General features: G+C 31.9%; 2 protein-coding genes across 2 annotated transcripts; one reads left to right on the forward strand and one right to left on the reverse strand.

Moving 5' to 3' along the window:
- The first annotated feature begins 1,710 nt into the window (after positions 1-1,710).
- On the forward strand, positions 1,711-6,191 carry LOC110823405 (NAC domain-containing protein 7-like). The gene is made up of 4 exons (XM_088211642.1): positions 1,711-3,049; positions 4,402-4,598; positions 4,742-5,020; positions 5,182-6,191. Exons 2-4 carry the CDS (start codon positions 4,433-4,435, stop codon positions 5,766-5,768), a joined length of 1,032 nt encoding a protein of 343 aa, XP_088067768.1. The 5' UTR covers positions 1,711-3,049; positions 4,402-4,432; the 3' UTR covers positions 5,769-6,191.
- Positions 6,192-10,926: 4,735 nt separating this feature from the next.
- Positions 10,927-16,026, reverse strand: SKS2 (SKU5 similar 2). The gene is made up of 9 exons (XM_022053950.2): positions 15,711-16,026; positions 14,546-14,655; positions 14,180-14,450; positions 13,950-14,088; positions 13,235-13,601; positions 12,004-12,369; positions 11,844-11,922; positions 11,355-11,554; positions 10,927-11,255 (listed from the first exon to the last, which is right to left on the reverse strand). Exons 1-9 carry the CDS (start codon positions 15,852-15,854, stop codon positions 11,156-11,158), a joined length of 1,776 nt encoding a protein of 591 aa, XP_021909642.2. The 5' UTR covers positions 15,855-16,026; the 3' UTR covers positions 10,927-11,155.
- Positions 16,027-18,082: the final 2,056 nt, after the last annotated feature.

Below are 18,082 nucleotides of genomic sequence, written 5' to 3' on the forward strand. Positions count from 1 at the left end.
GTCTTTCCCTTTCAAATCTCACAACAGGATATAGAATGATTGGATCTTGTACAGCATCTCCACCATCCCCTCCCTGTATTCATACTCCTCATATTTGAGTATGGAATACTCCTGCCCGGTACAAATTACTATATACATAATATATATATATATATACCCTTTAGATATTTCTACTCTCTTTCTCTCTTTCTAAATATATATATATATATACATACAACATATACATATATATATATATTCCCCTACTTATCCAATTACCATCAACATTTTGCAATTATAAGTTTTAGATCATTACATATGCAACGTGTGCCGTGAATTAAGTAATATATATTGTATTTAATTAGAAAAAGGAAAAGACACCATAGCAACATAGTTCATACGTTCAAATAATATATATTTAATTAAGATATTTTAAGCTAATTTCTTGTATTTAAATAAATTATAAATAATTTATCTCTAATAAATTCATTGGTCTCCGGTTGATTTAATTTTTAAAATTTATAAGAAAATTATATATATATAAGACAAATAAATTCTATTGTTATAGAAAAATGTATTTTAAATTATTTTAGTGAGCATATAACATTTAATTATCATATGATCTATGAGTAAAATAATAATTTATATACTAATGTTTCTCAAAAAGAGATTATAAAGGTTGGAGGAGAAAATGTTGACTCCTCGGTGGGGTCCGGGGAGGACACTTTTGTCAATTTGAACATTTTTTGGCCAATCAGAACAATCCACGTGGAACTCATACAAATATTACATTCTCCGCGTCCGTAGGACCAAATAAACGGAGAGGAACTTTTTGTGCACATTTAGTGGGCCCCAAAGTGCATTAGAGGAGCCGCAATATCTACTACATTGGTTGCGTTTAATCTCAAATCACTTAAACGGCGCCACGTCAACACCAAACGGCGTTTCCTGATACACCGGATAATGCTCGGACGGAAAGGAATGATGTTTCGGGACTATTCTCATAAATAACACGTAGGACCCACTTGATTGAATCACAGCCCCACATCATAAAAGTTTATTTTCCGCTTTTCTAATTTATTCTTGAGGGAAAATATGATTTTTAAGTAATATAAATTACTTGTTTCTATTCTATAAAATAACATTTTAACTATTAAATAGTATAAAATCAAAATTAAAAATTTATTGACAGATATTATTTAATTTTTAATTAAAGAAATTATTTAAATATAAATAAAAAATTCAGCCTGTATTTAAACAGATAAGTATACAAAAATTTGACCTTTGATAAGCAGGCAAGTGTATCTGATAGTGTGCTTCGCATGTGTACGAGTAGGTATGGTTTTTCGTCACGTGAGTTCCATTAATGGCAAAATCCAGCGTGCCTAAACATTAAATAGCACGTGGAGATTATGTAAATCTGGAAAGTCTCCGTGTTAGTTTTGGGTCAAATTACAATCAAATGCAGGTGTGTGCGCGTGATTTTCTTTGGTCTCCCTTAACGGATTATGATGGGCCAGATTAGAGAAAATTAAACAAATTAATTAATCTCTTAATTTTATCTTAATATAAATATTTAAAGCAAATATAAATTATTTATGCTAATTATAATCAAGTATATTGTGCTAATTATAATCAAGTATATTGATTAACCCTGCTTAAAATCTTCACAAGCATTACTAAATAAATACATATCACAACCAATTATCTGGGCTTTACTTATCTTTACCACAAACAAAATATCTAGAACATACACTCATAGATATATGTAGATATATATATGTATGTATATATATAGGGAGGGAGCAATAGTGATGATGAAGAGTTAAGGACCACCAATCTAAACATCTGATCGAACATCCACGAGAACCATTGGAGGAAGTGGCTGCCAAACATCATCATTCTGATTTTATTGCAGTTAAGACTTCACTAAAATGGTAGGGACGATAACAGAGCTGCTCAGGTCCACCATGTCACATTCACACACAATCACACCAAAACCCATATGGAAATTTAGATCACACCATATACATATACATGTACATACATATATGTAGAAATGAATTCATCTTGTGAGCTTTTTAGCTGGTGGCTGTTCTATTACGTCACCACCAAATTCACTCACAGACCCGACCCGTTTTCTATATTTATTATCTCGTTTTCTGGTCTTCTCTGTAAATTACCCTTTTCAACGTTAATGGTGATCATTGGTCTCTGCCTTTAGTTCCAACCTCCTACTCTCTTTTCCACTTATTTATATATATCGATATCTACATACAACTTCCCTGCAGAAAACACAGAAGGCATCAGCTTTTATACATACATATATATATATATAGAGAGAGAGAGAGAGAGATTGTAATGTGTGTGTGTATATATATAGAATGTTGATCTGTTGAATGAAACGTGTCTTTCTTGTTCATGGTCTCTTTCAGTTGCGGGTAGAGATGAGGTTATAGGTAGAGTAGAGGTATAATTCATATCACCATCTCTCTGCATAGTTTTCGCCACCTTTATTCCTGCCAAAAAGCCTTTTCCACCAATTCAGCTTCACCCAGAGACAGTGATAGATGGAGCTTTTATCATAATTAATAGTAATATATATATATATATTACCAGTCAGTAACTTACTAATCCTCTAATGACAAAATTCACGTCATAATTAGGGTTTATCTCTCTCTCTCACTTCATCTTTGCTTTTCGTCTGGTAGCTTCTTTTTTTTTATATAAACAGTCTTCTTCTCCATTCCTCTATTCCTCGCGGCCTTTTCCTTTTCATCCCCAATTCTTTTTCTTCTCTTTTCCTCGGGATTCGATCCGACAACCCGACACCTTTAGCAATTGTTTGAGTTTGTTCTTCCACTGTTTGGCTTCAATTCCCGAGGATCTCTCTCAGACCAGTTTTGTTTTTTTCCTTCTCTTGTCTTGTCGTCTTCTTGTCTGAACCACAACCTCCACTTCCCTACAGTTGAAGTAGGAGCTGGAGGATCCAGAATTGCAGACCAGAAAGGAAGGAAGATTAATTCATCACTCGACCCAGATCTGTACTGAGTTTCAAAGAGCTTGATCTGTGAGACCCTGTTCTCTTTTTCTCTGATCGATTTCCTTCTTTGTTTCATTTAACTGTATACAATTCACGTGGTTCATTTTTTTTTTCTTTTTCATTCGATAAAAAATTATGCTTAATTCGTGGGATCAGTTGATTTGCTTCAGCTTAAAGGGTAAGGTTACTCGGGATTGAAAAGATTGATCCGCAAGATTATTGGCTTTAAAACATCTGCCTTTTAACAATCTAACCCCTTTTTTTCTTTCTTCTTTCGGCTCAGTTACAATCTAATTCTATGTTATATGTATATATATACACCTGTCTTTCTCGGCATCTAGTAGAGCATATATATACAGATATCTTCTACATACCCATACCCTTTAATCTTCTCCTCTAATCGTGCGGCGGAACTGTTGTCTTGGCAAGAACCATACTGCTTTTCTTTGTACTAGGAGTTTCATTTTCATGGTGAATGCTTTAATATACTCATATAGTAGTTATAATAATATATGAAATAATAGCTAAATTGCAAATAAAAATGTTGGCTTGATAACCCAAATTTCAATATCTGGTAGCATTCCTTGGGAGGTAAATTAAGTAGTTCATGACAATGAATACAAGCATAATCATATCATCTGCATCCAGTATTTGCATATGTATAACATATATACATATATGTATGTATACATATGGATAAACAGAAGTTAATATCATTAATTAGTCCATTCTCTCTGTGTAATGTAGGAGTAGCAGTCGAGATAGGAAATGCTTTTCAATCTTTCTTGATTATGTTCTAGTACTTTTTCATTATATATGTGACATATACATACACACATGTATATATATGTCACAGACATATACCGCATTCACGATTCACTAATTAGGAAATTTGAGAAGAAATAGAATAAGGATTAAACCAAAATGGTGAAAGATATTCATGAAAAAATAATTAGTTAAATATTCCAAATATTACATATTCCATGTTTTTGAACATGATTATTCTCATTGTATAAATTATTTTTAAGAGAAAAATATTAGGGACCACATGAAATACTATTGATGTTGCAGCATGAACATGAGCCGCATGGAGTTCTTGTCAGTATGTATATAATTAATTATTCTGCTTGAGGTGCAATATGCATGAATGCCTCCATACATTTTTCTTTTAAAAGGAAAAAAGAATGTATTATGAGTGCATTCATTCATTCATACATCCATACATACATATATATTTTTAAAAAAAATAAATAAGACAACCTTTATTGAAAGAGAATGGACATACATGCATACATACATACATACATACATACATATATACATTACATGTATATATCAGTTCATAAGTGCTTAGTGTGTACTGAATGGACCAAATGCAGGTAAAAACTAGAATAATAATCGAGGAGTGAGATGAATATGAACACTCTCGTAGATGTTCCCCCCGGATTTCGATTCCATCCCACCGAGGAGGAGCTCGTTGATTATTACCTTCGGAGAAAAGTTAATTCAAGAAGAATTGACATAGATGTCATTAAAGATGTTGATCTCTACAAAATTGAGCCATGGGATCTCCAAGGTTGTGCCATGACTGAAATTCTTATAACTACAACGGATCAGTTTGTATTAATTTCATTCACATCTACATATATATAGTTGGCTTGAAACTTTTCCTTGACATATACATATTTAATTGAAAAATATTCAATTAAATTTGAACAGAGTTATGCAGAATAGGGACAGAAGAGCAAAATGAATGGTACTTCTTCAGCCATAAAGACAAGAAGTATCCGACTGGTACGCGCACAAATAGGGCGACCGCAGCCGGGTTTTGGAAGGCGACAGGCCGAGACAAGGCTATTTACTCAAAGCATGACTTGATTGGGATGAGAAAAACTCTGGTCTTTTATCAAGGTCGAGCTCCAAATGGTCAAAAATCAGATTGGATTATGCATGAGTATCGCCTTGAGACGGATGAAATTAATGGAACTCCACAGGCAAGTGAAATTTTTAAAACATTATAGCAATAAGAAACTAGTGTTTAATCTATGATTTATATGTGCACTAACACCGATTTAACTTTTGATATTTTTTCATATATGAAGCTAATTGCATATTGAATAGTGTGATTAATATCTAACATTATTAGTTTAAGCAGGAAGAAGGTTGGGTGGTTTGCAGGGTGTTCAAGAAGAGAATTACAACAATGCGAAGAGTGATGAGCGAGCACGAATCAGCTAGTTGGTATGATGATCAAGTCTCGATCATGCCCGATATCGACTCACCGAATCAAAGTAATTCCCAGTCGAATATTCTCTATCATATCCCCCATATTCCCTGCAAGAAAGAGCTTGATAATTTGCCCTACCAACTTCCCCAAGATCATCAATACTATCTCAGCCATCTCCCTCATCTAGAAAGCCCAAAACTCCTGCAATCTTCCCTAACCTGCAATTCACTCTCTCCATATCCAGATATTAACAATTCAAGCACATTAATGCCTTCCTCTTCGCTAGCACAAGATCAAGAACATTTTCAAGTCCAAATCCATGGCCAGAACTTGAATAATACTACTGCAATTCTCTATGGCAACGCCAGTGAGCAAGCACTGGATCAGGTCATGGATTGGCGAGTTTTTGACAAGTTTGTTGCTTCTCAGCTCAGCCAAGAAGACGTTTCAAAGGGAAATGATAATAATTTCTCATCGAATGCATCAAGTAATGTCTTGCATTCACCGGCAAACATTTGAATAAGCCAGAAATGATCATCACACCGCAAAAAGCTTTGAGTTTTAGTTGTCAGATCGATCTGTGGAAGTGAAGTGATTTATTCAAAACCCATATGTTATTAATCCAGGTTAATTACCAACTTTTGGAAAAGGGAGTTTATGGTCTAAATTCCTGTACATAAGAAACCTAATTATTAAGGTATAGTACAATAACTTTAACAGTACTTCAAAGATTAAATATATTTTGGTTTTTTTCTTTTCTTCCTCTCCTTTTAAGTCTGGGAGGGTAATATATGAAAATTACTAGCTGGTGGACCAAAATATCACGTAACCATATATATATATATATATATATGTTACATGATCATAATTGACCATGTATTTTAAGATCACATGTGGAATGTGGTTCTGAATGTTGCAGAAATTCAAGAAATGAAGATGCAACCTTTGTTTGAATTTAAGAAGTCTTTTTTTTTTTTTTTTTTTTTTTTATAAAGACATAATTTAGATTAAGAACATAGAGAAGTACATCAGAAGGGACTAAGAGCCAGACTCAATTGCCGACTACAAAATTTTTTTTCCCACCTCTAGAACAATCTTTTCTATTGGCTAATTTGAGATGCCTGTGTTGAGGAAGGAGTGAACTGTTGGGAAAAATTTTAAGAGATAAAGGTATTTTAAAATAATATTTTATTTAAATGAGGAAAAAGAAAGAAATATTAATAAAAAAAACTTAAAATTTTTATTTACGGTTGTTACTAATTTTTTTTTTTTTTTAAGTATATGAGTATAACAGACACTAACGTAACTCTTAAAATTTCAAATACGTGAGTCATAATTAAATCATGAACTATAACCATTTATTAAACCTCAAAAGACTTATATTGAAGTTTAATTAATGAATCATAACCACCTACAAAAATACTAAAATATACATATTTATAATATTAACTTATTATAAAATAAAAAATTTTCTTATTTGACAAAATTATTATTTTTAACTCCTTAATAAGATAAAGAATCTCCTTAATTTGAAATATTATTATTTTTAACTTCTTAATAAGATAAAAAAAAAAAAATTAATTTGTAAATTATTATTTTTAATATGAACTTCGTATGAAGATTTCGTTTAAGTTACGACATTTATCCCTTTTGTATATAGAAGAGAGTACCTTTCCTTTGCTCTCTGGCACTACACGATCATTGGTAAGCTTTAGATGTGTCCACTCATCCGATGTATGTTTATATTACTAACATGTTGAAGGTTATGAACTCTTATAAATATGACACAAGATGCTTCTATAGAAACTAAATGGAGTTGATCAAACTCACCAATGTTGAAACATTTGGAAGATTCCAAGTATTAGTCGCAGCCCTTGCTTCGTTATGTCATTTCTGCATGTAATATATTAAATTAGAAATATAAAGTAAAATATCATGTCAGATCATATTGATGATAACATTCTTGTCTATATATTAAAAATATAAATTAAAATATCCAAATAGAATAGATAATAACCTTATCAACTCGAATTCCTTATTCAAATTGAAATCACATCAAAAGTACGACATGACAAGATGTAAAGAGGTGTCAATAAAACTACTCAATAAAACTACGTAAGGATAAATTTACAGATTTTCATTTGAATATTTGGGAATGACAGGAAGACATTTGGTTAAATACCTCCAAAGGACCTTTTACCTTTATAGGATATTTGTTTTCCATAATTGTTTCTAAATCTCAGCAAGTCTCCCATCAATAATAGTCAAGTCCATTTGTGTTAGAACTTTATACCCATACTTAAATGAATATCTACCATTTAATATAGATAATCTGATCCATTTGTCTATTTTTTTAGTACGAGATAATTTAATTTTTAATATTTTCATAATTATAGCTCTACCAAAGATTTTTAATAATGCTTGAGATTTCCATTGCATGTGAAGAGAATTAATGAGTTGACTCACCATTGTATACCTTGGATTCCTCAGGGATTTGAGAATATAACCAACCAAACTAAGAATCCACCGCTCAGTTCAGATTCTAGTGGAATTCCTATTCCTAATAGTAATGGAAGCTCCTCGTTTCACCAAGTCTCTAGTTTTCAATAGATTCCTTAAAAAATAAAAGCTTCCATTTCTCTTAGGTGCAGAAAAAAAAAAATCACTTAGTTCCAAATAATTAGTTTAAAAAATGAGACACAAGCCCATAGTGATGAGTTTTCAAGTTAGCTTCCCAAACCAAAGCCAAATTGAAGCATTATAAGGTTACGAAAAGCTAACCACCCACAATTTTAGGTTTAAATTAATCCAAGTGAAACCCCAATGTTGCCCTTCTTTATATTTTCACCATAATCTTCTACTTAATTTATCCACGACATCATAAGCTTTATGAGGAAGCAAGAAGGTAGACATGCTATAGGATGGAATAGAGTTCAAAACATATTTGTTAGAGTAGCATGCCCTGCATGGGAAAGGAGCTTACTTTTCCAGCCAACTAGCCAAGATACAAAGTTAGCAAAAATTCCCTCAAAAGCAGCATAGCTAATTCTCCTCTATAGAAGTAGAAGACCCAAATATTTAGTGGAACACAGGCTTGTAATTCTAACTTTTTAGCCTTAGTAATCGTCAGTAAATAAAAGTTGATCAGTAGAATATTCATTATTAGTCACATTTATGCCTGAATTAGCCCATTTTTCTCAGTTTTATTAAGGATTCAAGATATAATCTTTATGTATAAGATAAACAGAAAGAAAAATAAAGGGTCTCTTGATCTTATATCTTTTACCAAATTTGTATACTTGTAAAAAATGTTATTGACGAGAAACTAATGTGATATAATTGTAACACCCTGTATACGTAAATTGATTATCAAAATTGAAAAGTCGAATTGAAGCAAGACGACTTATTTGAAAAAGGGTCATTCAACAAGACAAAAAAAAACTTTTGCAATGCAACATTTAACTATATAAGTATATTTATGTATTAGGTAGAACCCTCCTAATCCTTTATTTAATCTGTATTTAATTAATAAATTTAATTAGTTTGCTACCTTACTCTTCATTGACTACATTACAGTCATCATAGATATTCACCATTTTTTAGTTGCATGTATATTATATATAAAGATTATATATAATAAGTTTGTAGATTTGAAATTTTACAAATGCATTTTAAGACTTGAAATAACTGCATATATATCAACTATATACACATATATATATACATGCGTGTAGACATATGATATGAAATTATTTAGCCATTCCAAAGCAAATATAGAAAAAGAAAATACAAATTAATTTCATTGCTACGGGACCATGAGGAGTCTCTCTACTTGGAATTTATATATATATATATATATATATATATAATGGAATATGATGGTATGTCTGTCAGAGGATAATAGACTGACGTTCCTATAAGAACGCTTTGCTGAGAAGTCTGGAAAAATGCAACTTATATTTATTATTCTTTTCTTCGTCCAAAAAAATAAAAGTAAAATTAAACTTATTCTTTTCATGCGTGCAAGGCACACAAATAATCCAAACCAACTACATATATATATATATGTATGTATAAGGTCTATAAGCTATATATATATACATACACATCCCAGAAAGGTAGCTACGTGCCATAGCCTCCTTCAAGTTCTTCCCTTTATCTGAGTCTGGGATTGAGGGTTTCAAAGTTTAATTGTTTATAAATATCTAAAAAAAATTTCTCAAGGAGCAAGGTGTATATGTATATATATAGGAGATTTTCAAAGTGTATATAATCCTAAATTTAAAACATCATCTAATTACAATTTTTCTTCATTAGTAATAAACAAAAATGCATTGCATAAAATCATCTAAAAGAACATTATTTTAACCTCTGTTCGGTCATAGAGTCAACATACATTTATACAAATATATATATATATATATAACGAAGGTAAAAAAAAAATGATAAAATTTCAAAATAGCAGGACTGCAAATTGCATGTATACCACAACTTACCATAAAATTAAGAAGCCTGTGTTCCATTGAAAGCCAGAGGACGTTAAAGAAGGCAATATATATGCATTAAGACTCAACAATGGCATGAGCTTCTGTTTTTCTCACACAATATACATACATATCTATATACACACACACACACACACTAACAGAGAGAGAGAGAGAGAGAGAACGAGAGGAAGAGAGAGATTCATTACAAGAACATGTTGGTATGAGTGTATATATATAGATCTGTATCCATAAATCTTTTAAACAGATGAGACTTAGATTGCTTGTGTTGAAGTCAAGCTTAACTTTTTAACTTTTAAGTAAATCAAATTTCTCCCAAAACGACACACTCATTCTTCTTAATCTTCTCTGCTTCATATTCCACATGCATAGAAGAGACATTTTACTTTGTAATATATTACCAAGTTTTGACTTGACACTGACATTTTACTTTCCAGTAATTGCTCCTACAATTTCTACTGTAATTGAGCAGACAAAGCGCCTTCTCCAGTGCTCGATTGATTCAGATCTTTGACTTTATAATAATTAATCAGTTTGGATCAATTTAATTTATAAATTCTTTTCTAAAAAACTATTTCAATTACTACAGTTTTTGAATCAAACTGGATCGGATTTCGTAATGAAATGAGGTACTGTTGGAATCCGGAGCTTCTATATATATTAATTGGAGTATTTAGTTAGAGTAAGATTAGGGTTTTCTTAAATAAATGTTGTTTGGGAAGCAAGAAAATGCAACATAATAATGATTTGTATGTTAGTGTGTTGTATCTTTAGAGGCAAGTAACTGTAACACATCTTTTTAACGTCCCGACAAATTATATCCCTTTTTTACCTGCTTCGATGACATACATCGACCTTTCTCGACATGTTTTCTTCTTTTATGGAACATGAAATTGAACATTAGGCCTCCTTGAATAATGACTCTAATTTTATCCATTTCATAACAGTGAATTCACCCATCTGGAAATTTCAAAGTTTCAGGGCAATTTTTGTTTGATTCCTGCATATTTAGCTTTACAAAATGTTCCTGAGTCAAATCAATCCCACAAGACCTATGTTCTGTATTTACCTTCATTCCTAACATGAATACAAACACTTTTTACGGAACGAATTCGTTTGTCTTATCAATTTCAATGTACCTAGGTTAAACAAACTTGATCGCCAAAGAACAGTTTCTTCCATGAAATTTCAATAGTATTACTGCTTTAATGATAATAATCAGTATTTAGATCATGATGGTATTACTAATGACTAGAAATACAAAAAAGGGATAGCTAAAGTTGAATCTAACTACAGAACTTTAAAAAAAAGAAAGAAAAAGAAAAGGCGACAATTACACACAGCCCACCAGAAGAATAAGGAAAAGTTGCAGATTACAGACTCACCAATCAGTAAAAAGGCTTATCTAAAAATAAAAACAAAAGAGAGCAATGCCATTAACATGCTAAGAAGAAACTTTGAGTTTCCACCAAGAATTGACATTGCAGAAGAGTGACTAGCCCTGCAGAAGCACCAGAAAGGGATAAGATGTAAGTCAGTCATCAATATAGTTTGGGAAAAAAGGAAACACTTTCTTTAAGGAGAGATTTAAGATATATACTTTTCCAAGCTTGCAAGAGCACCACAGTATATAACATTTGCCGGAGGACCCATCTCTGTCTCACCATTCTCCTCAGGGTTGATGATCCGCATATATGTTTCTTGACCTAGATACCATCTATCTAAGTTTTCTACTCTAAGATTCCAGACACCTGTATTATCGAGGGAGACAAGAACTGCTGTCCATGCACCAGGATAAACCTACAAAAAATTAAACTTGTTATTTGATGAAAATATAAATATGTTAAAAGAATAATGATAACCAAATGTTTCAACATTATCCTGTAATCATAATTGACTTGCATTTTGAATATGCATAAGTTGAAATGAAACAACAAAATTTATGTTTTCCCAAAGAAGTTAACCTCGTTAGCTAGCTAAAGAAGGCCTTAATACATATATATACATATCTTAATCAGCCATTAGGTCTTGATTTTGCCAAAATGTTATTTGACATGCACAAGACCAAGTATTTTACTAGATGACAAACCTCTATTGTGCTTCTTGAAATAGCATCCCATTTATTGTATGATCCCCTTTTATCTTCTGTCCAGATACCAAAATCCATACTGCATTCAAGTTACTCGTTACCACAAATCTTGATGTTAAGAGCAGCAGAAAAAACATATTCTCAGATAGGAAGAACTTACCCGACCACAAAAAACGAGTAACCATTAATGTGAAAGCTCTGCATCCTTGTGTCATTGTTTTGCAAAATGACTTCAATGAACCCTTTATATGTAGCATTAATTACAGATCTATCAATCCGAGGAGGCCTATTCAGTGGCTTACTGGGGAAGTCCAGCTTATAAGCTCCCTTCACTTTATGCACGTCAGCAAGCCTAAATGGGGTTTCTGGTTTGGCAAATGAGATGCCATTTAACGTAGCACGAACTGTACCATTGATTATTGCTGGGGGCAAACTCATCAGTATGTATGTGTCAGTGATGTTGATACGACCATAGGGATATGATCCTTGTGGGTTTGGGCGAGCACCACTTGCAGATGTATTTAGCCTGATGGATAAGATCAATACATTTTACCCTAGAAAAATTAGGCAACTTTTACAAATGTAGATAATAGGCACAGAGGATTCACCAACTTTTACATGATGATAGGTGCGTAAAGTAAAGATTTTTGAGATTGTTCCTTCCAAATTAGTTAGCCTATATTCACCATTTTTTCATCACTAGCAAATTGTCCTTACCCATCCTTCGTTGCTCTTCATCATCCAAAAAGTAACATTTTTTAAGAAGCATTCAATAAGTAACTTAAGAAAGAAAATGGGACCCAAGTGGTCCTAGTCTCTGTACTCTACTACAATTGCCCATCACTCTAATGATCCAGTTTTGGAAATCTCAAAAAGCATTGCTTTTCCTTGTACAAATAAATGCTGATCTAAAACAAGCAATGACTAAGTTGATTATCGCTGGGGCCAAAATAGGGTTGCCCCCATCCCATGAAGTCTTTACTTCCCCTCTCTATGCAGTTCACGTAGAAGGATCAAATGTTACGGAGAGGAAAGAACTGTGTTAGTTGGAATGTTTTTCTTGTTATTAAAAAGGAACGCTAGAGTTTCAAAGACCAATTCCAATTTCCTTTGTTGCTGTAGAACAGATTAGTTTCTTTTTTCATATTTTTGTTAATAGACTGGACTTCCTTTTTTTTATTTCTTTTCAGAATATCTTCTGGTTTTAAGATTGCTGCAAGAGGATTCCTTGTCCTCTTTTTTGTATAATTGTCTTCTCTCTTCCTAACAATATTTTAGTTTTATTAAAAAGAGACTGACGAGAAAGGAAAAGGTTGTATTGTTTCATTTTCCGAATGGAAGTGGAAGAGATATCTAGCCCAGAGATCAAGTTCTGAATTTTAAAAACAAACCTGATTGCCCGTGGCTGACTCATAGCTGACCAAGGGTTATAAACATCAGTTCCAGGCTGGGGCAGAGGACCAGAAGCAGGACCTTTTGAATTAGAATAGTGCAAGATGGCAACACCTGTAACTCTTTGCCATACTGACTCGTTCACAAACCTGGCACTTGCTATAATGTAATAATCACTACTTGCATTCTGATCCATGGTAACCAAGAAGGAAGTAGATTGGCCCACATGAATATCAAAGCTAGTGTAGTTCTGTTGCACTGTATAATAACCCTCAGTTTCCACCAGAAGCATGTTATGATTCTGAATTCTGAAGTTTAAACTAGTTGAGATTCCAACATTGTGAACTCGAAGGCGGTATGTCTTTCCTGCAACAGTTAAAGCAATTGTTGGTAAATACTCCAAATTAATTAAACTTTTAGCCCTAATATCAATACCCTCTTGCAAGATCCCACCAGAAATATGAGACAGCCAATATTTGCAGGAAAATGGATCAGAGTGGAGAAAACAACTGAACTCAGTGGCACCAATTTCAGGAATTCAGCCAAAAGTGAAATTTCCTAAGTTCATATGGGATGTGAAAGGAAATTAGGTGCAGGCACGTACGCATCTAACAACCATATAAAAGCAATGTGCTACCAAGATACCAATTAAACGAATAAGTACTTGCTGCAAAATAGCAAATAGCAACGCAACATGATGCCCAAGAACAGTACCTGGGTCAACTTGAATAGTTTCATGCTCAATGCCTTCAGGCACAAGAGTGTTGTTGTACCTGTATGGTCCCTTCCCATTGATGAGAACTCCGTCTGGCATCCCAAGGTCTTTTCCAGAGTCAAGAACTGTCCTTAGTGCCTGAAAATCCAAGGAGTTGATCATAGAAATTAATTCACACACTTCCATAAATATGAACACAAATAAATCAACCCTTTCAACAGCCACTAACCGTATGGTTTTTGGTATACCAGTCCCCAATAATGATGACAATATCGCCATCTGGCTGTGCAAAAGGAATAGGAATTATTTTCCGATTATTGATGATAAAAGCACCAAATCCACCAGATGCTCTCTGAAAATTAAGTGAGGGGAAATAGAAAAAGCTCCCAATCTGATCTTTGACTTGGAACTGGTAAGTAAAATTTGATTTTGGGTCAAGGGGACAATTGGTACCAAGAACACCATCCTGCCATGAGTTTCGTCTTAGTTGAATCCCAGGCCTGGCAGGACAATACATCCAAATGTTCACAAAGATCAATCTCAAACAAAATTTACTTTTCTAGTGGAGAGTATTGATGTTGTCCAGAGAATTTACCATGTCAATAGGAGATTTTCATCTAATTCATTCCACACATTGACAACAACATTATTATTGGTAGTAGCATTAATCAGAGGACCTGGGAATTTTCCATTAACCGCTATAACCTGTGAGAAAAAGAAAATAAACAAAAATATCAAAACCTATAAGATCCTGAACCACTTCAAGATTACTAACTACAAAAACTTAACAGAACAAATCTCGCTTTAAAAAAAAACACAAAAATCAAAGGCAGTCTTAATGGAAATGATTTCCATGAAAGGCAAATATGTTCATACCACCATTGCTTAAATTAGAGAAAAAATCATGTGAACAAAAATTCACAAGGTTGTAAAACAAATCAACAGATCAAATTAAAACCAAATTTTCCTGTGAAAAATGAACACAATATCTACACTAACTTATATCGACAATCCCATATTCTCCAGATATATATTGAAAATTCCATTGCAACAACCAGAATCAGCTAACCTCATATGAAACCTAATCCATTCCCAGATAACTAACCCATCTATCTGGTTCAACCACATGCTGAAATTCCGAGATATTACTTCAAACAAAACAGTGAGAAAAAGCGGCCATAGGAGAGCACTAAGCTAGCGACAGCACCTCAAAGCTGCCTTTTTAAGTTCACTAAAAGAAAAAACCAAAAAGAAAGACATAATAATGCAAAGAGAAGGCCGAAAAGATGATTACCCTAAAAGAAAAAATTCAAGTGTTAACATTTCCGCCCAATCTACTTTTTCAGTACTCTAACGTATGAAACTGGTTCAAATACAATCATAAAATTCACAAATCATAAAAAACATAAGCCAGGTAGAAACAGATGCAGTTTGAAGCCTAATCCACCACACAAGCACCAGAAGTGAAACTCAGTAACCGATCGACCACACAAAATACGCAAACCGCGTGTTACTTTGAAAAAAAAAAAACACCAGAGAAAATGGGGCGAAAACGATAAACTCGTGTAAAAAAATCGCCTCAAACATCATCTAGGCTTGATAGTTTTTGAATCAAATACAGAATATAATAAAACCAGAACCGAAATCGTGTATCCATTTCAGAAACTTACTGACTAAGCGAAGAAAACTCACATAAGCGAAACGAGGTAAGTCTATACGATCAAACAAAAAATAAGCGAGACGGAGATTGAGAAGCAAACCTGTTGAGGAACACCGAGAGGGGAAGCGGTGATGTAAGAAACTTTGAAATCGTAAGAGATCGTGGGATCTCCGGCGAAACAGAAACTTGAAAACAGAGCAATGTAGATCAAAATGAAGATAGCAGAGTAAAACAGAGACATCATTTGGATTTGAAGGAAGGTGATTACTCTGATTTTCAAGGTAATTCACATAACCAGAGAACTAAAAGCCAGGAGTGTCAGTGAGTATTCGACTTGGAAAGAGAAAAAATAAGAAGAAAGACGACGGAGAGAGATGCGGGCCTTTAAATTTCTCTCTTGAACCGGGAGAAGACAACAAGCCAGACATCGCCCTACAAAAAAACCTTTTTTGTCAACCGGGTGGAATTACCGATTACGGGCTAAACCGGTTGCGTCAACCATTCTCTTTTAAGTTTTTTTTTTTCAATGGAATTATGGGAAACAAAAATGGCCCATATAAATTTTTTATTAAAAAAAAAAACTCATATATAATTTCTTACCATTTTATATTTTTTTAAAGTTAATTTCTAATAAATTTTTGTTTTATTTTAGATAGTTAATAGATTATTTAATACAAAGTAAAATTTTTAAAATTAATTTTTGTTATTGATTGTTATTTAAATAATAATTTTAGAAGTTTCAAAAACATTCATCACTAAAGATCTTTTCATAATTGAATTATCAAAATAAAGATTTCATATATAAACCTAATAAAGTCTTAAAATACTTTACATTTAATTCAAAAAAAATTTATTTAATTGCTTATTTTGTAGAGAAATATCTGATTTAATATAAAAATATTTCTGAATGAACTTTTTAGGAATTAAATTATTATTCTTTCTTTTAAAAGAAAATAGAAATTTTTTTTTAGTTTAAATAATGGAGAATTTTCTTTTTCCATAAATATTTTCATTTATGACATGCTTTATTTCCAAAAAATAATTTAATGCTTTATTTTTACCTGATTTTACCGGTTATAACCGATGGCAAATGACATATAGAGCCACCCATATTTGCACAAGTCTCGGCGTCTCTGTGGGCTCACCCCTTTCCCAACGTTCTAATTTCCTGATAAAGCCACATTTTCACACGCACAGCTTCGTGGGTCCACTATCTGTGTGGGCCCCAGTTCATAAATTTAATTTTTTAATAATAATTTTATTTATTAAAACTGCTTTTTTAATTTTTATTTTTTTCCTTTTTCCAACATTCCTTTTCCCTCTTCCTTGAATTGAAACTGAAACTTCGGTCCCACGTGGAATCACCTGCATTTATCACTTTCTTTTTTTGCTGGATTTTTTTTTATTTTGAAAATAGAAAATTTAGCATAAATAAAAATTTCGAATATTTTTATTATAAAATTATTTTTTATTAAATTCAATATATTTTTTTAAGAAAATAAAAAACAAACAGAATATTAGAAATACATATCACTAGAATAAGATACAGTGGTAACATTGATTGAGAGATTTCTTTATAAAATCTTAATTTTTAACTCATTTCTTCTATTTATCTAATTATTATGTTTAAAAATTTTAAAATTTTAATTGATGAAAGACAGTTTAAAAAATAAATTTACGCTCCTTTTCTAAATGAGATGAGATGTCAAAGTACATTTAAAATAATCGAATGTGTTGCGAATTATTTTTATTATTTTATTTTAATTATCATAAAATACAATATAATTTATTTTAAAATTACTAACTCCATCAAAATAATTTTTCTTTTATAAATATTATTTATTATTTTAGATATTATTTAAGTTGACTTTAACCGTTATAAGTGGATACAAAAAATAAAATATTAAGTTAGTGAATCATTTATTTTAATTGTTGAAATTAACAGTTTTTAAATAAAATCAATATATATATTAAGTTTTTAATAAAAAAATTTAATTATTTTTAAAAAATAATTCGTACCATATAAAATAAATAATATTTTCGATAATACTATTAATTTATATTAATACATTGCTAATTTAAATTTTAAAGAAAATATAATCTTATATTAATTAACAATAATTAAATATGTTAGCATTTTCCTTAATCACAAAAGAAAAAAAATAAAATAAAAGATAAATAGCTTTAGGAATATTTTCTCGTATGTCTAAAATATCCAACTAATCTCTTAGTCTGGGATGGGATGGTAATTGTCAATTTGGGTAATTAGAATTAGGTGGATTATTAATTAAGATCTTAATTAAGGTTTCACAAAAAGAATTTGGATTAATTTGTGGACCACTAATCAAAAATTTTATTAATTATATATATAGAACATGGTGTACCATGTACAGGCACAGACCCAATATGCACATATACACTATGCATATTGGGTTACCCACACTCGTCTCGTATCCTATATATATACATATA

This window comes from Carica papaya, chromosome 9 (genome assembly GCF_054855325.1).
Source record: "Carica papaya isolate Zhongbai chromosome 9, ASM5485532v1, whole genome shotgun sequence".
NCBI lineage: Eukaryota > Viridiplantae > Streptophyta > Magnoliopsida > Brassicales > Caricaceae > Carica > Carica papaya.